Genomic DNA, 23136 nt, shown 5'->3' on the forward strand with positions numbered 1-23136 from the left:
ACCAATCACCACCGCACCCGCACCCCACCTCTGCTGGTACAAAGTCCGCTCTAGACGGAGATATACACTGTATAACCTCTCCTCAAAGGGAATAGTCATGAACATATATTCTCAATAGGTGTGGTATTTTCATTCAACCCAAACTCAGTTATCAATGGAGAGTGTTGTTTTTTGGTGTTGATGTTGATGTTGATGTTTGGGATGAGGATGAGGATGAGGAATCATGGTGGGTGTGGCTGTGGCTGTAGCTGTCGAGGAGGAGGTGGAGGGTTTAACGGAGACTGTGTTCTTCGAGGATGATGGCGATGGTGGTGCCGGTAATGGAGGCTTTGGGGGTGGTAAGGGTGATGGTGCTGGGTTCTTCGGTGAGGTTCATTGTACTACTATTGTTTCGTCGTAGGTAGTAGGCTGTGAAGTGTTGGAGGGGGGCGGGGGAGAGAAGAGAAAAGCAGGGAAGGAATAATTTGGATAGTATAGATGCAATGCAGATGGAGATGATCATGATAATCTGGGGGGAGGGGGATCGTGCTTGACGTCACGGGCATACGTGAGAAAGGGAAAAGTTCAGGAACTGGTTTGGGTTTACAGGAACTGGTTAATTTTAGATGTCGGTGATACGGAGTTACATTATGTCATTATGCCTGTGATGCTTGTCTGGATGTATTTTCAATTCCAATGTTTGTTTTAAGTTCCCTGCATCCATCTCAATGTAGTATCTTCAGTCTGCAAACTATTGGATGGGATTGGATGAATGCAAAGCCGAGGTGTCACAACCAAAAGAGTAGAAAGTAATTAAAATGGGCGGGTCTGGCCACCGCGAGCTTATGGCCCGCCCCACCAATCACAAACGATGGCCGGGCCTAGCTCGGTCGTCGTGCAGGTCGGCACTCCCTTCCTCGGCATTTTATTGGCTGGGATTGACAGTTTCGGCCGGCGGAGAACGCGGCGTCATCAAGCCGTTACGTTTGCCGTTTTGGCCGAAAAGGGTCTGTCTGTCTAGTTTGCAATTCTGCAAGATTGCACGCCCACAATTACCATCGCCCCCCTGTGAATTATTCCTGAGCAAACATACATCTCTGATCAACATCTCTGGTCCTTCCAGATGAACCATGGTTTGACTGTCCGATCCGCCACCATCGCCGTGCCTGTGTGACTTGTGTGACTTGTATCCCCCCGGAGGGGTTGCGCTATAAGTATCCGATTGTACTCCCCCACACCGGCCAGGGGATTGAAGCAGGATTCGGCAGCAATAACAGACTCCCAACCCCACGCGATCATGATACAGCCCACCCCTGTTCCTCGTGATATCCTCATCGTTGGTGCCGGCATCGCGGGTCTGGCCAGCGCCATCTCTCTCGCCAAGGAACTGGTTTCCTCCATCCCCAACCTCAAAATCTCCGTCTTCGAAGGCGCACCAGGACTATCTGCCTCAGGGGGCGCCATCAGTCTGACCCCAACGGCGCAAAATTACCTCGATAAGCTGGGCGTCTTGTCCGAACTCAATCGCATGGGCAGTGAATCCGGCATCGAAGTCGATCTCATTGAACTCTTCTCCCTCCGCTCAGGTCGCAGACTTGGGCCCCTCAAATTCACCGACGAGAATGGCTTCGGTTACGGTGGCTACAAGGGCCGTCGAGTCATGCGAAATGCCCTCTCGCGCGCCATGTTATCCGTCATCCAAAATCACCTTCCTTCGGTTTCCGTCTACTTCAACAAGAAAGTGGTAGGCGGCACCACAACCGACTCCTCCGTCACCTTATCTTTCGAAGATGGCTCCTTCGCTACCGGAGATCTTGTTCTGGGCTGCGACGGCGTCCACTCTATCACGCGCACTCGCATTGTCGATCCCGGCAACCGCTCCGAATACACCGGCATCTCCTTCATCCAGAGCGTCTCCGACGCCCACGATCTCCCAGTCCCCATGCATTTCAACCAGACCGCCATCCACCTCACCCGCCATAGTTCCCTCCTTACCAGTTACTGCGACCCTGATCGCCAGAAGATCTTCTCCGCCGCCATCCTCCGTGTGAACGAACATCTCATTGAGCGCTACCAAGCTACCTCGAAAAGCGATTGTCCTGAACAAGCCAGCATGAAGATGTCCATTCGCTATCTGGTGCGCACACAGTTCGCCAAATCCGCCCTCCCTAGCATTCGCGCACTGCTCGACCACACTGAAGATTGGGCCTTGTACCCGGTATATCAGGTCCGACAACGAGGGAAATGGCACAAGGGACGGATTCTTCTCCTGGGGGATGCTGCGCATGCGGTAAGCCATAACCTAACCTCCATATTTTATCTTTTGAAGCAGATATTGATCATCGAATATAGATGCCTCCCCGCGACGAATCCGCCGCATACTCCATCGAAGACGCCCTCATTTTCACACAAATCTTCTCCCGCAACCTGCACGCCCCTCTCTCCACGACCTTCCAAGAATACGAGTCCCTGCGCCGCGAGCTCGTCAACAAAGTCTTTGACGCCTCCCGCCGTCTCTGGCAGAGTGATCTCGACAAGGGATTGTTTCCGGGCCACGTTCGCGAACTCATGTCACCGGTGCACATGTCGCCGGGAGGTTGTGTCCCGGCGCCAACGACAACGATAGCATCAGCGAGGCCGGGCATTCCAGCGGCCACGCATCAGAGCTTCTCGGATCTGTCGGTGTACTCGTTGACCCGGGAGTTCCAAGGGGAGATTGAATCATAGTTGATTTGAGCTATGGATAGATACAAGGACGGCATATAGAGGTGTTTACAAGGTCCTTACTTCGGGTTTATGTTCTCGTGCGGGTACGCAATGTTTATTCTTTCACACGGATGGATCATAGAAATTAATGGGATCTGGAATGGGACAGGACAGGACAGGACATATGGCTAGAAACGATCGTTACGACCACACTACAAGCAATGATAATACTTCTCTTACAAACGAACTACACCTTTCTTCATCACTTAGTGACTTTCAGACATTACCCACGTGGTTCATATCAATTAGCCCTTTCTCGACTAAAAAGGTTAGTGAGAAGGGGTTGATTTGTACCGTTGCGTCAAAAGACCAAGTATCTGTCTCCGGGCCCCATTTCATCTGGGGCATTGCTTCTGGACTTCTGAAAATTGGTATTCCAATCTCATCGCCCGGTGGGGTGCGCAGGGAGATCTTGGCGACCGTGCTGCCGAACCCGGCGAGGTGGATGTCGGTGAAGCGGTTTCTTTGCTTATCATTTTTATTTCGAATGTTGGTGTTGGATTGGTGGTGGTTCACAAGGATGTTGCTTTGTTCGATGTCTAATTTCATCATGTTTGACTATTGTAGTATGCAGCACATGCCACTATCAACCAACCCATCTCCATGCAACAGCTGACGCTTTCAACACTCTCGCTACATATACTATTTCCTCATTTGTGAGCCTTTCACGGTTCTTCAAAGTACTAGTAAATCATCATCGAGATACATTACGATGAGAGCTGGTGGCCCCGAAGGGTCCTCGACGAAGTCGAGAAGTGGGCGAATAAGTGGTTGTCTTTGATTAGGTGCTTATTGTTATGGCCATTTTGGACCAGCTGAGCTTAGCTGTGTAAATGAAGTAGATTTATTGGAGGATTGAGTGTAGATCTAGAAGGATGGAAGTGATCCACCGTGGCGTCACCGCCCGGGCGTGCCTGGTTTTCTGCCGTCCATTTTTTCCGTTTATCAAAAGATCCCCGAAATCCGTTGCTTCTCCGTTCACCTCCTCCCTCTCATCCTCCCATTCTCCCTCCTTTTGTCTTATTTATTTTCCCATCTTCATTGGTTCAATAGATATATCTTTGTTTTTAATTGTTTTCCTGTTACCCTTTTACTCTTCCCAAGCTCCTCATCATGCTGGGCGCTTTCCGCCGTTCCGCCGGCGCCGTCCATGCGCTGCGAGCTTCACGATCTCTGCTGGCCAGATCGATTCCTCAGCAACCCCAATGGCTCTCTGCTTCAGCGCCTGCGGTCTCATACGGTGCTCGCGCCCTCTATCATCCGTCCCCGGCTTTTCTTGATGCCAGAGCAGCAGCTCGGGCGCAACTCAACGTCGCCGCCGACATCGAGCCCCGGCTCCCCAGTACCGATTTCCACAGCCTGGCACAAGACGGCCTGGTCAACGACAGACTGATCCGAACCGTGACAAATTCTATGAAGATTCAAACTATGACTGATGTCCAAGCCAAGACGATCCGTGAAACACTGAGCGGCGATGATGTGTGAGTAGTTCCTCATCTCTGCCTCCCTTCTTTCATCCTCTTGCAATGGCGGCTGACTCTGATTTTTCTTCCCATACAGCTTGGCACAGGCAAAGACCGGAACCGGAAAGACCCTGGCGTTCTTGATCCCCGTCATCCAGCGCCTTGTTAATGATCCGTCGATCAAACGCTCGCGTCCCGGATACCGGGGGAGAAACCCACCCGACATTCGGGCGATTGTCATCTCTCCGACTCGTGAGTTGGCAGAACAGATTGCCAACGAGGCACAACGCTTGGTGTCTGGATTGGGTTTGGCCGTGCAGACGGCAGTTGGCGGCACTCAAAAGAGATTGCATCTAAACAAGATCCGGACCGAGGGCTGCAATATCTTGGTTGGAACTCCTGGTCGTCTGAAGGATCTTCTTTCCGATCCCTACAGCGGTGTCAAGGCGCCGCAGCTTCAAGCTCTCGTCTTCGACGAGGCTGACCGCTTGTTGGATGATGGCTTCTCGCAAGAGATCGGTGAGATCAAGGACCTCCTGCCAGCACCCGAAGAGGTCGACCGCCAGACCCTGATGTTTTCCGCCACCGTACCAGGTGAGGTTATGGACATGGTGCGTCAGACTATGAAGCCTGACTTCAAGTTCATCAAGACTGTCTCGGAGGATGAGGTGCCCACCCACTTGCGGGTGCCCCAGAAGGTTGTCTACTTGGATGGTTTCCAGAACGGCTTGCCTGCTATTCTAGAGCTGGCAAAGAAGGGTTACGCTGAAAACTCGCATTTCAAGGCCATTGTCTACCTGAACGCAACAACGATGGTCTCGCTGGCCAATGACATTTTCAGGCGGCTTCAGAATGATCCTGAGGACCGTACCAAAGGACATGCTCTCAACCGTCTCCCTATCTACCAAATTCATTCGCGGCTGACTCAGGCGCAAAGAACTCGTGTCACGAGTACTTTCCGCAGCGCGTTCCGCGGCATTCTCTTCTCCTCCGACGTGACAGCCCGTGGTTTGGATTTCCCCGACGTCACGCACGTCATCCAATACGGACTTCCCAACGAGCGTCAAACCTACATCCACCGCGTGGGGCGCACGGGCCGTGCGAACAAGGAAGGTGAGGGTTGGATCTTGCTGCACAAGAACGAGAAGCGTGCCTTCAAACAGATATTGGGCGACCTGCCTATCGAGGAGGATCAGACCTCGGTTCCCGTTGCGCATATCAACATGCGCGAAGAGATTGAGGACGATGGCTCAGAGACGAGCCGAACTCTACAACAATACAAATTCGCCGCGCAGGAGGTTTCCATCGACGATCGAGTGGAGGCATGGAGGTCCCAAGCGGGTACCATCATAGGCAAACTCCAACCTCTGTCGACGACCCTGCCTGCCATGCATGACCTGTGCACCTATGGATACTTGCTGCCCAAGCCTCCGCAGCTCCCTTTGAGGATCCAACAAGCTCTGGAGAGGGGCGACAAGCCCCCTCCGAGGTCCAAGCGTGGTGGACCCCGCGACTTCAGGTCCCGGGATTCCTACAGGCCCCGTTCCAGTGGTGGCTACAATGACCGCTATAATGACCGCTACCAACACTCTTCATCCCGCGATTCCCGCAATCCTTGGAACGAGAGAGGCTCCTCTCGTGGCCGTCGCGAGGGCCGTCGTGAGAGCCGCTCCTACAACCGCTACTGATCCCGGTGCTTGAGGCCAGGATCATTAACGCTCTTCGATACCCTTCCTATGAAACGCAGCCCTGCTAAAATTGACCTTTGAAAACGGCTTGTTATAATAGTGCCGCATATCTATTCGGGATTGAGCTCTTCCTTTCTTCTTCTCATTATGGTTGGACTGCGTGCAATATGTTTCTCTTTAAAAATGTGTTCGATATGTGATCGGCTTGTATACTACATAACAGATACCACGTGAATATGGCATAGTCTCTACTCTAGATATAAAATATACTTGTATAATATGATGGAAATTCCAACATACGACCCTATTATTATCAGTTCGTATGACGTAGGGAAATAAATCAGAAAATGGCCTGCTTTCCAGTCATCGTAACGTGACCACTTCCTACGAGACCGTCAGTATATCACCGTATAGATGATTTCGACAAATAGTATATATGATTGGTTCTACTAGTATCGAAGCCAACGTAAAGAGAATAAAATGCTTTTGATCTATCCATAACCCCAAGACAGTCAGTCCTAATATAATACATACACATACATGCTGCCATCTATATTCAATATAAAAAAGAGAAACCATAACAATCGCTATCAAAAGCATCATTAAGCATCCTCCCCATTCTTCATCTTCTCACTCTCTGCCTTCTTCGCCGCAAACCTCTCCCTAGCCAACTCAATCTTCGACTTCGGTTTCTGACCTCCCTCACCACTAACATCCAACCCCTTCGCCTTGGCCGCCCACTCACCTCTCCGACGCTTATACAAGTCCATCGACCAATTGCGCCACACGGCACGACCGACAAACGAATCCCTCAGAGCCATTTCACTCCTTGCCAGTTCCTGCGCCATGCGCTCCTTGACGAAGAACACGTCCTTCGTAGCGTGCCAGAGGGCATCCACGACGCGGGATCCGCTGCTGTCCAGGGCCAGTTCTTCGAGATGGCCTGTGAAGCGGGCGGTGAATTGACGCCGGAATTGCGGCGTCGAGGTGGGCAGAGTGAGGGATTTTTGGATGACGTGGGAGGCGGTGGGGTCTTTGGCGATGGTGAGGAGGGATTCGGGCGTTTGGGAGAGGAGGCTGCTGTAGACGAGGGCGCTGAGGGGGCCCGGGGCTGTGAGGATGGTTTGCACGAAGAGGGAGTTGTGGAGTTTGGCGCCTTTGGGGTTCGTGTTGATGTTGGCGTTGGCGTTGTCGGGGTCGAAGTTGGGCATTGTGGGGGGTTGTGGGCGGTCTTCGTCTTGGTCTTCGTTTTGATTTTGTTGGGATTGGGGTTCAGAGGTGGTGGTGGTGTCCTCGAGAGTGAGCATTTGGGCCAGTCGCTTGGCCGGGTCGCTGTCGTAGGCAGTTTCAAGGGAGCGTGCGATTGGGGTGGTGTCGACGCCGCGGACGATGCATCGCTCGACTAGGGTTTTGGGGACGATGACGCGGGAGCGTTCGATGAGGTTGGGGATCTGCGGGACGAGGAGTTCGACGGCGTTTTCGAGGTCGTCTTTTCCGAGACGTTCTAGGACTTTGAGCACGACATAGCCGGCTGTGATGTTGCGCGACAGGGAGCGGAGTTGGTCGCGCAGGAAGTTCTTGTAGAGTCCCTTGAATAGCTTGCCCGGCATGTATCGGACGATGGTCTCGAGCAGGCGGGATCCCACGGGGTCGTAGAGAAGGCCGCGGATGAAGGTGGTGCTTTCTGTGCCTTCTTCGAAGGTGTCGTCGGGAATCAGTCGGCGGATGATCGACTTGGGGTCCTTCGCGCTGGCCTTTCCGAAGTGGGAGAGCTCCAGGTATACGAGGACTTGGAGGACTGGGTTTCCAACGGGGTGGGTGGCAAGTGCGCGAAGGTAGGTGTCGTCGAGCACGGAGACCATATCCTGCATGACCTTCTTCAGGGTGCCCTCGAATGATTCGGGCACGCTGCGCTTCTGCGCGACGGGGTTCTCGTCCTGCACTTCGTTGAGGACGCCGTGTCTCTCCTTCTTGCGACTAGCAACGACCGAGTCGCTTAAGGATAGATCGACAGGCTCTCCTGCCAGCACCAGAAGGAGAACGCGAATGGTGTGCGACGCAAAACGCTCCGTCAGCAAGTATCCCCAGTTTCCTTCCAGCTCCTCGATGACCTTCATGAACATCTCCGCTAGCGACAGTTCGGGTTCGGGCTCGTCTCCATCCTCGGCGTCGGTCTTGCTAGCCTTCTTTGATGGCTTTTGCGACACTCCTGGCGCAGCGTGGATAAACAGAGTCTCGCAACAATGACTGGCGAATCGGTGCTGGACCAGGTGCAAGAAATGCCCGATGAATTTGTTGAACAGTCTCCGTATTTGGCGTATGTCCGACATGGAGATCAACTTCTCCATAAGTCGGGAACAGGACTGACTGCACGAGATCTTCAATTCCTTGCCCTCGGCCTCTTTGTAGACACTCTCAACGAAGACTCGTCGCTCCTCCGCATCTCCGAACTGGTTGGTTTCCAACACCTCGTTTGCACGCGAGAAGTATTCCTGCTCCTCAGGATCGAGAAGACCGTAGAAGGGCATATCACCCGTCTGCGCCATCTCCTCGTCCTGTTGTTGTCCATCGTCCAAAGCGATATAGTCGGCACCGTTAACGAAGTCGTTAGTCTCGTCTTCGGAAGGTTTCACTCGTTTGGGCACGACATCTTCGGGGGCGTCGTCGCGCTTCCGCTTGCTGGCTTCCTTGCTGGCTTTTTCGGTGGCGCGACGGCCTCTCTTGACCTTTTCACGAGGCATGATGTGACGATGTGCAAATGGGAGTTGAAGGGGGAAGTTTTCTTCTCGCCGATTCGCTTTTTTTCTGCGTTTTTCCCGCAATCGATAAGCGGTGGTCCGAGCGTCTTCCACCGCGGTTTGTCTTGTTTGCATTGCTTCTACTCCCTAGAGCAACTTTCATTTCACAATAATTTCTTCATGACAACTGTTGTGAAGAAGACGAGATAATAGCATTAAATACTCAAGAGGTGACTTAAATTAGTCATTAAGATGCGACATCAGTCACCCCCGACGTTGAACTGACTTCAAAGCTGCTGCGGGACTATACAATGCCAGACTCAGTGCTCATGAATGTGATTGCTGACAATATAGATAGTGGATTTACTACAGAATTGGCTAATCCGACTAGAATGAAGAAGACGAAGGAACAAGACTGATGGAAACCCTTGAACGCTATGAAAATCAAGTCCGAAATTCTCACTGAACTTCTAGCAGACACCGATGTCCCTTCGTTGATACCAGGAAATGCAGGACTTGCTCCATGTCCTCATCACTCATTCCTTCTCGGGATGATACCTCGGATCTTGGAAACTCTCGGAAGAAATGGGCAGTAGCCAAGCGCAGCTCTATCCGAGCCAAGTGCAGTCCAAGACAGTCTGTTACGGTCGGGTTAGCTGCTGGCTGACGTGCTCTACAGTCCACAGTCGGCACTTACTACGTGTCCCTGCCCCAAATGGCATGAATGCATCCTTCATCTTCTGGGTAGGCGAAGACCAACGGGAAGGGTCGAACCTATACAAGTACTAGTTAACAACCTCGGACTTGGCCAGCCCGAGTGCGAATGATTGGACCACCTACTTTTCGGGCTCCGAGAACGCAAGGGGATCACGGTGCAAGCTCCAGAGTTGCGTCGTTACAGTGCTCCCTCCGGGAACCCAATGGCCACCGAGTATTGCCCCGCGTGGTGGTACAACGCGAGGGAGAGCACAAGGGACAGCAGGATACAGGCGCAAGGTCTCGTCAATGACCTGGTTCAGATAAGATAAGTTCTGGACATCCTTATCAGAGAATTGCTCGGAAAGTGTGGCCACCTCGGCAACAAGTGCTTGCCGAATTTTTGGTGTTTTGCAGACTGCCCAGGTGAGATAGGTCAAAGTGTTAGCAGTGGTGTCACTCCCAGCGATGATGAGGTCGGAGGCATCATCACGGATTTCCGCATCAGGCAATCCTGCTTTGCCAGCATTATACAGCTTCGTGAAAAGTGTAGGCTTGACATTGTCGGGGCTAGCGGCTAGCAGCTCTTTGTACCGATTAATGGACTCGTCAGCATACTTTACTGTTCGATTCCGGCTCTTGTTAGCCTCCTTGAAGAAAGGGATCGGCAGGAATGTCGCGAGCCTGGAGAGCACAGGAAAAGCTGCTCGAGACTCTCCGACGAAGGCGGCTATCTCCATGTCTTTGATGTGCTGATTTTTCTGTGTGCCTCGTTAATCCACGTCCAGAAGCTCGGCTGGCGATAGGCTATAATACCTTGCCTTGTTCCAACATCCGGAATGAGTTCCCGAAGGACAGTTCCCCAATAATGTCGCTAGCCATAAAGAAGAACCATTTCTGGACATCCGCTACCCCACGGATGGTCATCTCCTCTCGCATGCGTTGCATCGTGAGGCGGATGCGGTTCTCTATCGAGGGCTCCAGTAAATGCAAGTTCGCATCTGCGAAGGGCGATGAAAGGAGTCTGCGATGTTTACTGTGGAACTTTGGATCCGTAGTAGTGAAAATACTTTTTGCATTGTCGTGCTTGAACAGTTCGTATACTGGCGACTTCAGGAAGCCACTTCCTATGCGATGGATCTCCCGAGCCCCAGCAATCTCAGCAATGTCGACTGCGTTCGGGCCAACCCGAACGACAGGACCTGCATAGAGGCAAGCAATTAGCCCCGAGGATGATTCTGTCCAACGAGATGCCCTTACCATATTGTCGATGTAGCGCTTGCACATATCGTGGCCGATTCCCTATGACCGTTTGATATCTGATGAAGATATCCGTCCACTTACACAGGAAGGGGCCGGGGACCGATGACAACGGGTTCCTTCGTTCGCGGTAAATATTCTACTCGTTTGCATGTTTAGCCTCGATCTATCAGGCGGAAACAAAAGATAACTCACAGTTACGACATAGAAGATGAGGACAAGAAAGATCAAAGCCGGACCATGGCTAGCAACGAAGTTGGACCCCATCGCGCTTGCTGGGTGAAGAATTACTGGATCCTCAATGAACTAATGTCACGATCGACTGTCGGCTCTCGATATTCTCTTTATAATGCAGAATGGAGGTAGGCTAGATTATGGACCGCTTCCTCAAATAATAGCTGAAACGTGGGACGTGCGATGAAGTAATACCAAGTACCACCGAAAACGGACTGCAACTGAAGCTTCTGCCAGATAACAGTACACCATCCTCTCTAACAGCCAATAAGGGTACACAAGCTTACGGACTGGCTCATGCTCAATGTTTGTTCGAGGTAGCGACTATCTCATATTGTCCGCGGATAGAGCAGCCGACACCCTGACGCAAGGTGCAGGGTGATCGCAGGGTTGAGATGAATTGGATGGCAATCATCCCATGGGCTCGACATCCAGATCTGCTTGATGAAGTGGGATTTATTTTGAGCTCAACCTAGCGGTGTAACTGCCTGCGCAATGTACTTGCATTTTACTACATACCTTGCATATCAGCAGTTACACTGGTGAACTGGCTGCCATGGAGCAAGCCAAAGATCGATATCAAAGATGATGTGGCACGACAATGCCATTATTCACTGGAAAATTAAGCCAGCCTTTGACTGCTCACTGATTAGGTAAAACTGGTCATCACTGAACCGACCGTCGTTCATCCCTAGTGATCGCCGCCAACTGGCACCGTTTGGAAGCCCTATCTCGACCGCATCCGGAGCCGCGACCGAACATAAACCCTCCACCAGGAGAACGGCAGCACCTGCACTAATTACAAACCTAATTTGCCTGCCATGACCTGGCTGACAGTCGTGTTCTCGAACGACTCAACTTTAATTATCTTCCCTACTGTTCATCTTTCGGGTCGCGACTCTCATCCGTGGTTACCATTGGCTCGCGGGCGGTTCCGAGCATCATCGACTTGCCCTGGATACAACCTTGCTATCACTGGCCAGCGTCATCGACCCGTCAACTTCCGGATACCGTTGCTGGCTCGCTGTGCTATGACCCCTGCTACAATCTACTCTGATGTTGTCTCATCCCTTTCTCTCCGCTGCTGCTCGCGATGCATGCGCGGCTTCAAGGCATCAGCAGAAGTTGTTGACAGGAGCTCAAGCCAATCAAGGTGATCCCGGAGTGTCTCAATTGACACGATTAATTGGCTTGCGATGCCTCTGTTGTACGTGCGGGCTGTAGTCCCCTTTGAGGCCGGGGCGAATGCCACCGATGTGCTCATCAACGAGGTCCATTTTAATCGAACCGCACTGAACTACTATCACTACACGCTCTTCAGCAATGGAACTCTTTCCAATGGTACGGACTGCTATCTCGCCTTTAATCAGTTCCAACCACACATGAACGAGAATGGGACTTTCGTGAACGGGACCTCCTGCTATGCACCCATTCGGGATATGGGTCGACATGCGTCGGCTGGTCTGGCTTTTGCCTTCATGTTTGCCTTCGCCATTGTTTTCACCTTGATCAACATGCGCAAGCATAGCCGGCGGTACCTGCCTGCTGATCGCCGGTGGACACTCCTGGGCCGTCGGGCGAAATGGATCTGGATGCTTTTCATTGCCGCCTGCGGTACCATTAGCTGCTTCATGAGCATCGACGTGGATCGGGGGTACATCGTGAGCGTCCCGCTGATTCTGCAGAGTGTGTTCTACACGCTGTTGACGCCGGGGATGATGGCCGCGGTATGGGAGGCGGTGCGGCACTGGTCAGTGATGATAAGTTGCATACCCAGTCTTGTGAAGCAGAACTGACACAAATTGCAGGGGCTCCTGGCAAGAGCGACAGATCTACGATCGGGATCCGTACGCATTCCAAGTATCCAGCAGCCGGCAAGGGCAGGAGTTTGTGCTCCCGCTCGTCTTCTACGGATGCGCTTTGGCTAATTTTGTCTTGACCGTTCCGCGCTCCTGGACTGCCATTGAGATGCAACGCAGTCTTGACCAACAGCTCAATGAAGCCAAGCCAGTGGCTACAGATGTACGATGGCGTGCTGCCGGATTTGTCGCAGTAGCTGGCGTCTTAGTGATCTGCTACAGCCTGGAGCATAGCATCTACCGCTACCGGGCGCGACCAACCAGTACCATAGGTCAGCTCTTATTCTACCTGAATGCGGCTCCATCGCAGTTCCTTATAGCTATTGTGTTGCTTGGCATAAAAATCGGCTACGCTATTGCTTCTGCCTTCGACTGGACGATATCCCCCTTGAGATACGGAGTCGATTCTGGATGGTTTTACGGGCTGGGATACACACCGGTGCTGCTCTTGCTCATTCTGTTCAACATCTGTGGATTCTGTGAACTTAATGAAGATAAGGCCTTGATCGTGCAGCGAGACGAGTTCAACCATGCAGTTGCCGATGCTGTGGGTGTCGGGCAGAGGAAGCCCAGCTGGTGGAAGAAGAGCCGCACCTTCGTTCGAGAGCTTAGCGATCATCACCGACGCCGGGGCTCGCAGCAAGACGATCGTGATATGAGTCGGTTTGTGGAAATGGGGATCATCAAGCCACGAGAGCAACCGCAGGAGGACGAACCCAAGCCAGAGACGTGGGTGACGACGCGGACTGCCAGCCAGGGTAGCGAGTCGACTGCGGTGGCGCATACGGAGAGTAATTTGGAGAGCAGCCCACCGTATGTCGAGTATACACTGCAGCAAGAATTGTCTCGTGATTTTTCTACTGAGGCAGAGGTACATGGGCGCCCGCAGACTGGAAGGGACATATTGGGATAAGAAGAGAACAAACCTGTAGGAATACGGATGTCATTGGAGGAAGTAGATATTTAGTCAGTTTGAGATATATTATGAGTTGATGATTATGTAGGCCAGATAAATATATAGGGAAGCCAATGAAATGAAGTTATCCCCAGGTGATACCCATGCAGACGATAGATAATTGCACGTGACCCTATGATTGCATGTTTGTTCGGTTTGCCTCACTTCCCATCGTAAAGCTTCAAGTCATCCTCCAACATCCACTTCACTGCCATTGCTCAGACAAACCACAATTCGCGTCTAGATATCACAGAGACGAAACAGCGAGCAGGTCTTGCACACTAGAATACTCCTCAGTGATTCTACCCACTCGCCCTTCCAACTCACAACATGGAACCCGAAAAGCGCAAATACGCCGCCGGGCCTTCCCTGCCACCCACCAGCGAGGACGACTCCAGCAAACGCCGCAAAGTGATCGGTCCAGCCCCCCCTCCTCCCTCCGCCAGCGCAGACGCCAATACCTCCGACAACAGCTCCTCCGATGACGACTCGGACGATGACTTCGGACCCAGCCTCCCTCCGCCAGAAGGCACCGTCTCTTCTGTTCCTGACACCGGCGCAACACAGCCCGCCCGCTCCGAAACTACTTCAGAAGCACCAAAAGCACCTCAGCGCGATGCCTGGATGCTCGAGCCCATCGACGGCTCGAATCGCAACTCCCGTGTCGACCCCACGAAACTCCGCAATCGGAAATTCCAAACCGGGCGGGGAGCCAACACTACGCCCAGTGCGGGCGGGCTAGATGTTTCTTGGACCGAGACGCCAGAGCAGAAGATGAAGCGCTTGCAGGATGAGGTGCTAGGTGTACAGACACGGCCTACTGCTCCTGATGCAGGGGACTCGGCGGGAGGAGCGCGCGGCGCACAGCCCTCGCGGGCTATGCAGGAGAAGATCCACCGGTTTAATGAGGAGAAGAGAAAGGAGGAGGCAAAAGCGAGGGATGCCGAGAGGAAGAAGAAGAAGGATGGAGAAGAGGAGGAGGATGATCCTAGTGCTCGCGCGTTTGATAAGGAGAAGGATATGTCGCTATCGTCGAAGATAACGCATGCGCAGAGACGGGAGATGATGAATAAGGCGGCGGACTTTGGGTCGAGATTTACGAGTGGGAAGTTTCTGTGATTGCGCGAAGCTTGTTCGGTATCTATCACGAGGGTATTGAACAACCTGCTTCGCATGGTTGCGGCTCTGTCGCACACAGGTGTCGTACGGTCTATCCGTTTGGTGATCAATTCTGCATAGTGTGATGACTGGCGGCCGGATGCTGCGCAGCTCCTTTATGCCAATGGTCGTTTCGGACAGGCCCATCTCCCTGAACAGCCAACGTTGATCACATCCCTCGTTGGATCTGATAGCATCACCTGCTGTTCGATACCAAGGCTCATGGTGCCGCGCAAAGGACCGGTGATGCCATCCCAGGTGGTCGCCGCGGCGCGGTGACATGTTGAAGTACTGAAGAGTGGACTATGGCGATCATGGAATTGTCCTCTAGTGTCCTCATAGGTACAGATAGTAGGCTGATTCGCCGGAGTAAGATAGATTGGGTTCTCCGAAACCCGCCAAGATAGGAAGATCAAGATAACTTTAATTGGCGGCTGGGCTGGTTCGGATGGCGATCCCGCAGATAACATCTGGTGTGATCCTGGGGTACATCCACAGGCTTTGTATTGTATATAGTTTATGTAAAGGCCATAGAGAAGCCTAGATGAACAAGCTCTATTATCAAAATTAGCCATAATTATTATCACTTACGCAGAGGAAATAGTCAACGGAGCCATTGGTCGCATCTCCGCGGGATGATCGGCTGATCTTATCAGACCATCGATGATGCGGGGAATGTTTTTGCTCCGCCTTGCTTCGGCTTCGTTCCTTGCTTTTATCATCAACTCTCCCCTCTCCTCTCTATTCTTCCCTCCTCATCCTTTCTCCCTCCTCTACAAGTCCACCACCATGACCATGAACCTCCGCCAAATAAACGCCCATAACCTCTCCACCTTCCGCCACCACTATGTCTCCGAGATCTCCGGCTCCCTCGGTGACCTGGGCACATTCCTTCCCATCGCCATAGCCCTAGCCGTCAACAACACCGTCTCCCTCTCTAGCACGTTAATCTTCTCCGGCCTCTTCAACATCCTCACCGGCGTCTTTTTCGGTATTCCCCTTCCCGTCCAACCCATGAAAGCCATCGCCGCCGTCGCCATCGCCCGCAGCTTCACCAACGGCTCCATCGCCGCCGCCGGCCTCTTCGTCGCTGCCTTCATCCTTCTCTTCAGCATAACCGGTCTCCTCACTCGCTTCGCCAACGCCATCCCCATTCCCATCATCAAAGGAATCCAAGTCGGCGCCGGCCTCTCCCTGATAATCGCCTCCTGCAACTCCCTCCTCAGCAACCTCTCCTGGCTCTCCCCCTCCTGGGCCGACAACCGACTCTGGGCCCTCGCGGCATTCTGCTTCCTCCTCTCCACCACCGTCTACCGCACCGTCCCCTACGCCCTCCTCGTCTTTCTTCTCGGCCTCCTCTTCGCCTTAATCCTCGCCGCCCTAGCCTCCGACCTCCCCTCCCTCTCCCTCTGGCACCCCTACACCGTCCTCCCCACCCCCTCAGACTGGTCCTCAGGCATCTTCGACGCCGGAATCGGCCAAATCCCCCTAACAACACTCAACTCCATCGTCGCAGTCGTCCACCTCGCCCATGATCTCCTCCCCACCCACACCAACTCCTCCCACCTCAACGTTACCTCCATCGCCCTCAGCGTCTCCGCCATGAACCTCCTCGGCTGCTGGTTCGGCGCCATGCCCGTCTGCCATGGCTCCGGCGGCCTCGCGGCCCAGTACCGCTTCGGGGCGCGTTCCGGTGCCAGTATTATCTTCCTGGGTGTGTTCAAGCTCGTGATCGGCGTGTTCTTCGGTGAGTCGTTGGTCGGGTTGCTGAAAAGGTTTCCGACGGCTTTGCTGGGCGTTATGGTAATTGCGGCGGGGATGGAGCTGCTTAGTGTGGGCGAGAGCTTGAATACGACGGGGGCCAGAGATATAAGGAAGGCGGTTGCGGGTCAGGCGGGTTTGACCGGGGAGGATTTGGGACCCATGTTGAGTGATTTTGAGAGGAAGAAGAGGTGGATGGTTATGATGGTTACGGTGGGACTGTTGGTTGGGTTTAAGAATGATGCTGTTGGGTTCTTGGGGGGCTTGTTGTGTCATTGGGCTTTTGGCATTCCGGCCGCGGTGGAGTGGGGGGCGAGGAGGTGGAGAGAAGGGAGAGTGAGGTTGGAGTAGATGTAAATGTTATTCCAGAGGGGAGTGTGGTGAGAAGTGTATATATGAGGGTTGGGGTTGGGGTTGGAAATATGATATGATATTGATGATGTGTGATGAAAATATGGTACGATATGTGATTGCATTGCGTGCTGTTATTCTGTGTCTGCATTTGGAAGTGGTATCCTGCTGTATACAGCTTTGTTTGAGCAAAGATACTGTTTTCTATACTCTATATGATCAGTCTATCTCTATCTCTAGTCTATCTCTCTATACACTATATATGCAACAACTGTACAGTCATCCCCTGTGCCAGGGTACTGGCTCGAAAACTTCAACAAATCAACACACTCATCTCACACACTCATCTCATATGCATTCACAACCCTCGCTCTCATGTCACACAACACACCACCGCACCAAGGCAAGCAGAAAGTCTATGGCTACCCTCTACTCCGCCTTCTTCGAAGCCTTCGTCCGGAGCTTCATCAATGCAAACACCAACGCATACCCACTAATTGCAAAGATGACACAGATCCCCGCGTCCCGCCATCCGTAAAAGTAGTGGTTGATATTCAGTGTGGTCAAGAAGTCACTTCCACGGCGGTACTCACACACCCGACAAGTCGAAGTAGCATCCGGGTTGGTCAAATTGACACGCCAGCCCTGACCCGCGATGTAGTCCTTCAAGTATTCAGCGCAGGTGCCATTGGTAGGGTTGAACAGCGCAAACTCGTCCTCGTTACAGGTCACCTTGGCATCCCACATATCGAAGGTGAGCATTCCCGAGACGACATAGTTGAACGGGTTGAGATAGTAGAGCCAGTATTTCCAGAACACGTTGAGTTGCGTGTATGGAACGAAGATGCCGCAGAAGAGCACCAAGACACTGATAATCATGGGGTTCACGAGTGCGGCAAATGTTGGGTTGGGTGCGTATGCTGCGATAAACTGGCCAATACCCGTATAGATGAACTCGTAGATGAGCATGATGAAGAAGGTGGCACCCGCCTTGTTGGAATCATGAGGCAGGCGTACGCAGTAGTACCAGCAAAGAAAATACAAAACTGCGCATACACAAAGGTACGGGAACTCGGATACAATCAGACCAATGACGAATGAGACCCATGAATACATCTTTGACTTCTTCTCTCGTGCGTCGTAGATATCGCGTCGCTGGATGAACAATGGTTGGAGCTGATTGATAACACCTGGTGCAACGAAAACAAAGTTGAAAATAGTGAACATCTTCAACTGCAGGGCTGTCACACTAGGACCGACTCTCCAAAAGGAAAAACCATTGAGCAAGGCGGAGATGATATGTAGGGAAAATTTATTGTTAACGTAGTTGGTATTTCGGAAAAGTGCCACGTTCATTCTGTGGGTAACGATCTTCGTCTGTTCCCAGAGCGGCATCGAGAACTCGCATCCATCGTCGTTAACACTGGAGGGCTTCGAGGCAGCCTCGGATATCAAGTGATCAAGCTCGGTGATCATCTGCTGATGTTCAGGCGACTCAAGCCAAACCTGGTGCCAGTCTTTGTCCTTGACGCTTTCGATGCCTCCGGTGACCACGTCGATCATGAATTCGGCTGGGTTGGCCTCAACGGGGCATTGTGCACCATATTTACCAAAATAATGTTTGATTGTCTGCCCATTATCGCCGATATCGCCAAAATACACAGTTTTGCCGCCGCGTGCGAGCAGCAAAAGAGTGTCGAACTGCGCAAATAACTGGGCAGAAGGTTGGTGAATAGTCACCAAAACTGCCTGTCCAACATCGGCTAACTTGCGAAGAAACCGCACTGTATTATAAGCAGACTGTCCATCCAACCCAGAGGTAGGCTCATCCAAGAAAATCAAGATGCTCGGCTTGGATACAAGCTCCACACCAATAGTCACTCGTTTTCTTTGTTCCACACTGAGGCCATTGCCAACTGTGCCGATAAGAGTGTCTGCCAGATCATGAAGCTCAAGCAGGTCAATGATGGTATCAACATACTTGAGTTTCTCTTCTCTAGGGGTTGTCCGGGGTTGGCGCAATAATGCAGAGAATTCTAGAGCTTCCCGAACCGTAGCGAACGGTTCGTGAACATCCAACTGCTCGCAGTATCCAGCCATTCTTTGAAAGGACACAGGTAACGGCCGGCCATCAACCATGATAGACCCAGTAATGGTGCCCTCTGTCTTTCGCTGTGCAAGAACATCAAGTAAGGTCGTCTTGCCCGCTCCTGAAGAGCCCATAAGAGCCCCAAGCATACCTGGCTTGACCCAGCCGTGGATATTATCCAACAAGACCCGGTCGCCGGAAGGTGTTTTGACAGTGTATTTGAGGTTCTTCCAGGTAAAGACGGCAGTATTGCGGGAAAGGTTGCCATCCACCTCCGCAGTCGTGTCGCTAGTGGCAGCTTTAGTTTGCTCCTTTTCCTTAATCTGAGACTCCTCGTCAATGCTTTTCTGGTGCTGCTTCAAGTTTTCACGGGGGATCAACAAAGAAGCACTTCCCCCGGCACCGGCTTTCCAATACGTGGTGCAAATAATCGTGAGCACGGCGAAGAAGCCCCACCACGCCCATACGACCCCGAAATTCCTCCAGAGCTGTGAATGCTTGTAATGGAGCGAGGAGAGATACTGGTCACCAGTCACGTAGTCTGCACCAGGCAAAGCACCGCCTACTCCAGTACAAGCTTTGTTGGCAGAGTCGACATCCTCATATCCGGGGCCGGTAGGGACAATATTCCTTCCGACACAAGGGATAACCTGACCGTGAAACTCATTCGACAGCGCTGCTTGGAAGGCATAAGCCATTGGGTTGGTGTAGTAGAGCTCGAGGAACCAATTTTTGACCTTTGGTTTAGGGATCATATAGCCAGCATACATGACGATTCCTTTGATAGCGGTTCCCGAAATCTTCGAAGCGGCTTCGAAGGTACTGAAGGCTGCACCAATGCATCGAAATAGTGCTGTAACACACTACATGATGTTAGTTGAGAGCTATTACTGGGCTTGGAATGACTCACTAAGGTCGTGGTGAACAGGATGATCCAAAAGGTGAAAAATGCCGCTGCTGTTGCTTTGAGCCCGACCATCCAATATAATACGACTGAGAAGATCGTGCATTGGAAGAGTAGCACCGGAAAGTCAGCTGTTATCTGCGCCAAGCAGAAGGCAGCCGGATGGTAGAAAGCAAATCCCTTATGCTTGATGAGCACAGGGCGCCCTTTAAAGGACTCGGTAACCTCGGACATAGCGACGATCGTGTTGTACAACAGGGAGAAAAAGACTGCTCCACCTTTTGTGAAGAGCCCGGCAGATGTCTGGGGAGCGTTATAAAAGCAGGATCCGGCAATCAAGGCCATAACCAGAGACAGAATCTGTTTGATCAAGAATGTGGATTTCTCCCCCCACAGAATCTGATACTGGCGCCGCGTACATGCGAGAACTTGGGTCCCAAATCCAGTGGTGAACGGACTCTTCTGTGGTTGGTGTGTGGTCTTTTCGAAGGCAACAGACTCCTTGAATGCCTCCGTCCGCTCCTTGGCAACTGCGCTTGTGGGATAGTCGTATTCTGCTGTCATGTGGCTGTAAATAGCTGACGCCTTATACTCTGCCATGATAGCATCGGCATTCCGCGGAAACCTGTTTTCATACCCAGGCCTTATCCTTCGCTCAGTAGGCACGGTCACACCTGTTAGAAAGTCACCTAGCAAAAGGTAGTAGTTAGTCGAGATATCGCAGTGGGAGATGATTTGAGACAACTAACCAACATTGGCACCATCGGTATAGACAAACCCCAGGTTCTCCATGAAAGGTTTTGCTGCAGCTGCAGGGCCATAGAAGATTTGCTTCCCCTCGTCCAGAACCAAGACCTTATCAAAGAGGTTGTAGATTCCATTCCCTGCTTGATACAGGGTCACAATTGTTGAGAGTCCGAGAACGTTAGTCATCGCTCGCAAAGCCTTAGCCCACTCCAATGCAGTACTGGCATCGAGACCGCGGGTACTGTTGTCCCAGCAAAAGACAGATCCCCTTGTTGCCAGGCATTCAATGATAGATACTCGCTTTCGTTCTCCTCCTGATACGCCCCGCACAAACTCGTTTCCCACCTTCGTGTCGGCGGTATGTGAGATCCCCATAGATTCCATGAGAAACTGCTTTGTCTCAGCAGTATATTCGCTCACAGATGCGGTACCATCAGGAAGATGAGATGGAACTTTGAGCCGAGTAGCAAAGTCCATTGTTTGACCAACGGTCAACCGGGGGTAGAATAGCTCTTCTTCCGTATTCATCACAATATGGCTTCGATATTGAGCTGCTTCTTCATGGGACATATTTCCAAAGCTCACATCGCCCTTGATGGTATGGTAGCCATGGCGGCGATTGGAGAGTAAATTGAGAAGAGTGGTACACCCTGAACCCGGGCGTCCCAAGACTAGGAGCATCTCCCCTGGCTTGACACAGCCGTGACTTTCCGTCAAGATAGATTTCAGGGGTGGTTTCCGGGTGAAGTCACGGATTCGTTGAGGTACGTTGAACTGGGAAAATAGGTTCTCATTGACTGCTGCCTCCGCTGCAAGGACATCCACGCCGAGGTTCTTCCAGGTCACACCTAGCTCTCGCTTCTTGAATCCTGCCGCAGCCTCACGTTCCTGGCTCCGGATGACCTGCGGGGTCATGCTCCATTCCGCGTCTTTCCCCGGAGGGGAGGTGGTGTTCGCATGGGGTACTGTCAGGGTTTCTGAACTTGGAGCTTCTCGAACATTTATATGGGGAACATTCAGTGTGTCGAGACTCTTTCGTTCTGGAATTGGTAAGTCGGAAGACTTTTCGTCTTCCGGGAACTCAGGAGGATTCATGACAGCTTGAATTGCTAGCCGGACGAAGTTGATGATAACCAAGAAATTGCTTAAATGTAGTTCACGAGAATGGAAGCATCTTATATACATTTACGGAGCCCCTAGGGGTCTCCAAAATGATAAAGGGCCTCCAGTAATACCTCAAATGAATTGGGTGAGCCGAGTACCCGTGAGTGGAGTACGTACAGATGAGAACCATTAAGTGCACCGTGCACCTGCTATCTACTCCATGAAGTTCCGCATCTGGTTCAATCGTCAGGACGGATGATCGGCTTCTATCGTCTTCCCAAAACGGCAATATAATGCAATGACCTCGGTTGTTTGCCCCATAGCTGTTTCACAGTAGATGAGATGTCCACGACAAATTCACGATAGCTCGGTGGGTCGGCTTTTTAGAATACCTCGGGAAGATCATTATTGTTCTCGCTTTTCTTTCCGATGCCGTAGAGATAACCATATTCCAAGTAGCAATGTTTGGCTGCAGCAAACTGCGGGTGGCGAGGATGAAGCGTCCTCCGTCAAACAGTTGCGCTGGGATATATCATTCGAATGACCGGATGTCACGCCCAATCAATAATTCAGCAGACGCGTGGCGCTTGAAACTCCTCAGGCATTGCGTTGAGAGGGCGGCATGCCGACTAGATCTGGCGGCATAGGTAACCGACAATCTCCCTTTTTGAGCGTTGCCGACCTATCCGGGTATCCAGACAATCCACATTGCTGAGGTTCCAGACCATCGCTAGTCTTGGCTAACCCACAAGAGCCCTGTTTAACGAAGCAATGTCACTATCTGTCTGCTTGAGTGATCCTATGCCACTTATATCCCGCAACGGTAACTGGTTGGTAAGGAGGTCAATCATTGCGTCCATCATCGAATTAGGCATGAATCCGGGCTTCAAGTGGCGCTGCTTACTTACTATCGGAAGAGGACGAATGGCTTGGCTTCAGGAGCGGAAAAGACCGGAATTGAAATCCGCGGAAAAATGCAGGACGGTAAAAGGGGTGGATAAATTGATTCGAACGAGGAAGATGTCGCTGGATAAGTGGGGGGTGAAGTGAGAAAAAGCAGAAGTTCAGCCTGCTCGACTTGGCGGGTTGGAGCCTCAGGTTCTCCATTCACATTCCTTCGCTCTTCTTTCCACCACAATAACTTACTGTACAATTCAAGGCTCATCGTCACCATTTCTCTCTGATGACCCGTCCAGTTTCACGTAAGTCACCTTGGTGCATACGTGAGTTAGATGACTGATGAACTCTTCGCTATTGACACAGGGAATATCTGGCAGATACAAGACATAATGTATGCAGCACAGCATATAAGTTCGAAACGAGCTCGTGAAGAGAGCTTTCCACGGAATACTTCAAAACACTCATCTATGGAGTCGACGTCAGA

General features: G+C 51.9%; 9 protein-coding genes across 9 annotated transcripts; 4 read left to right on the forward strand and 5 right to left on the reverse strand.

Annotated features, from left to right (window-relative positions):
* Positions 1 to 183: 183 nt before the first annotated feature.
* Positions 184 to 561, reverse strand: BO83DRAFT_222692 (uncharacterized protein). Its single transcript, XM_025526834.1, has one exon. It carries the CDS (start codon positions 500 to 502, stop codon positions 272 to 274), a length of 231 nt encoding a protein of 76 aa, XP_025390048.1. The 5' UTR covers positions 503 to 561; the 3' UTR covers positions 184 to 271.
* Positions 562 to 1074: 513 nt separating this feature from the next.
* On the forward strand, positions 1075 to 2915 carry BO83DRAFT_376690 (FAD-dependent oxidoreductase). The gene is made up of 2 exons (XM_025530789.1): positions 1075 to 2269; positions 2332 to 2915. The coding sequence occupies exons 1-2, from the start codon at positions 1277 to 1279 to the stop codon at positions 2704 to 2706; spliced, it is 1368 nt and encodes a 455-aa protein (XP_025390049.1). The 5' UTR covers positions 1075 to 1276; the 3' UTR covers positions 2707 to 2915.
* On the reverse strand, positions 2835 to 3561 carry BO83DRAFT_222726 (uncharacterized protein). The gene has a single exon (XM_025526835.1). The coding sequence runs from the start codon at positions 3295 to 3297 to the stop codon at positions 2962 to 2964; it is 336 nt and encodes a 111-aa protein (XP_025390050.1). The 5' UTR covers positions 3298 to 3561; the 3' UTR covers positions 2835 to 2961.
* Positions 3562 to 3738: 177 nt separating this feature from the next.
* BO83DRAFT_415601 (DEAD/DEAH box helicase) lies at positions 3739 to 6141 on the forward strand. Its single transcript, XM_025534645.1, has 2 exons — positions 3739 to 4226; positions 4306 to 6141. Exons 1-2 carry the CDS (start codon positions 3859 to 3861, stop codon positions 5894 to 5896), a joined length of 1959 nt encoding a protein of 652 aa, XP_025390051.1. The 5' UTR covers positions 3739 to 3858; the 3' UTR covers positions 5897 to 6141.
* A 257-nt stretch (positions 6142 to 6398) lies between these two features.
* Positions 6399 to 8645, reverse strand: nop9 (RNA-binding RNA processing protein NOP9). The gene has a single exon (XM_025530790.1). It carries the CDS (start codon positions 8635 to 8637, stop codon positions 6499 to 6501), a length of 2139 nt encoding a protein of 712 aa, XP_025390052.1. The 5' UTR covers positions 8638 to 8645; the 3' UTR covers positions 6399 to 6498.
* Positions 8646 to 9093: 448 nt separating this feature from the next.
* Positions 9094 to 10857, reverse strand: BO83DRAFT_461598 (cytochrome P450; the record flags this gene model as incomplete). The annotated part of the gene is made up of 6 exons (XM_025537265.1): positions 9094 to 9272; positions 9332 to 9408; positions 9475 to 10091; positions 10147 to 10532; positions 10591 to 10729; positions 10786 to 10857. 6 exons carry the CDS (start codon positions 10855 to 10857, stop codon positions 9094 to 9096), a joined length of 1470 nt encoding a protein of 489 aa, XP_025390053.1.
* Positions 10858 to 12020: 1163 nt separating this feature from the next.
* On the forward strand, positions 12021 to 15337 carry BO83DRAFT_406775 (uncharacterized protein; the record flags this gene model as incomplete). Its single annotated transcript, XM_025533898.1, has 6 exons — positions 12021 to 12574; positions 12633 to 13554; positions 13883 to 13909; positions 13984 to 14740; positions 14837 to 14841; positions 14878 to 15337. 6 exons carry the CDS (start codon positions 12021 to 12023, stop codon positions 15073 to 15075), a joined length of 2463 nt encoding a protein of 820 aa, XP_025390054.1. The 3' UTR covers positions 15076 to 15337.
* A 193-nt stretch (positions 15338 to 15530) lies between these two features.
* On the forward strand, positions 15531 to 17172 carry BO83DRAFT_376695 (putative sulfate/molybdate transporter). Its single transcript, XM_025530791.1, has one exon. The coding sequence runs from the start codon at positions 15586 to 15588 to the stop codon at positions 16906 to 16908; it is 1323 nt and encodes a 440-aa protein (XP_025390055.1). The 5' UTR covers positions 15531 to 15585; the 3' UTR covers positions 16909 to 17172.
* Positions 17173 to 17337: 165 nt separating this feature from the next.
* On the reverse strand, positions 17338 to 21743 carry BO83DRAFT_425140 (ATP-binding cassette transporter; the record flags this gene model as incomplete). The annotated part of the gene is made up of 3 exons (XM_025535190.1): positions 17338 to 19860; positions 19908 to 20590; positions 20651 to 21743. 3 exons carry the CDS (start codon positions 21741 to 21743, stop codon positions 17338 to 17340), a joined length of 4299 nt encoding a protein of 1432 aa, XP_025390056.1.
* Between the last annotated feature and the right edge of the window lie 1393 nt (positions 21744 to 23136).

Source organism: Aspergillus eucalypticola (assembly GCF_003184535.1).
Source record: "Aspergillus eucalypticola CBS 122712 chromosome Unknown BO83scaffold_7, whole genome shotgun sequence".
In the NCBI taxonomy this organism is placed as follows: domain Eukaryota; kingdom Fungi; phylum Ascomycota; class Eurotiomycetes; order Eurotiales; family Aspergillaceae; genus Aspergillus; species Aspergillus eucalypticola.

Coding starts and splice junctions, on each gene's coding strand:
- BO83DRAFT_222692 (XM_025526834.1), bottom strand. CDS start 502: ATGATCATCTCCATCTGCATTGCATCTATACTATCCAAATTATTCCTT.
- BO83DRAFT_376690 (XM_025530789.1), top strand. CDS start 1,277: ATGATACAGCCCACCCCTGTTCCTCGTGATATCCTCATCGTTGGTGCC. Junction 2,270..2,331: donor TGGGGGATGCTGCGCATGCG/GTAAGCCATAAC, acceptor CATCGAATATAG/ATGCCTCCCCGCGACGAATC.
- BO83DRAFT_222726 (XM_025526835.1), bottom strand. CDS start 3,297: ATGATGAAATTAGACATCGAACAAAGCAACATCCTTGTGAACCACCAC.
- BO83DRAFT_415601 (XM_025534645.1), top strand. CDS start 3,859: ATGCTGGGCGCTTTCCGCCGTTCCGCCGGCGCCGTCCATGCGCTGCGA. Junction 4,227..4,305: donor ACACTGAGCGGCGATGATGT/GTGAGTAGTTCC, acceptor CTTCCCATACAG/CTTGGCACAGGCAAAGACCG.
- nop9 (XM_025530790.1), bottom strand. CDS start 8,637: ATGCCTCGTGAAAAGGTCAAGAGAGGCCGTCGCGCCACCGAAAAAGCC.
- BO83DRAFT_376695 (XM_025530791.1), top strand. CDS start 15,586: ATGACCATGAACCTCCGCCAAATAAACGCCCATAACCTCTCCACCTTC.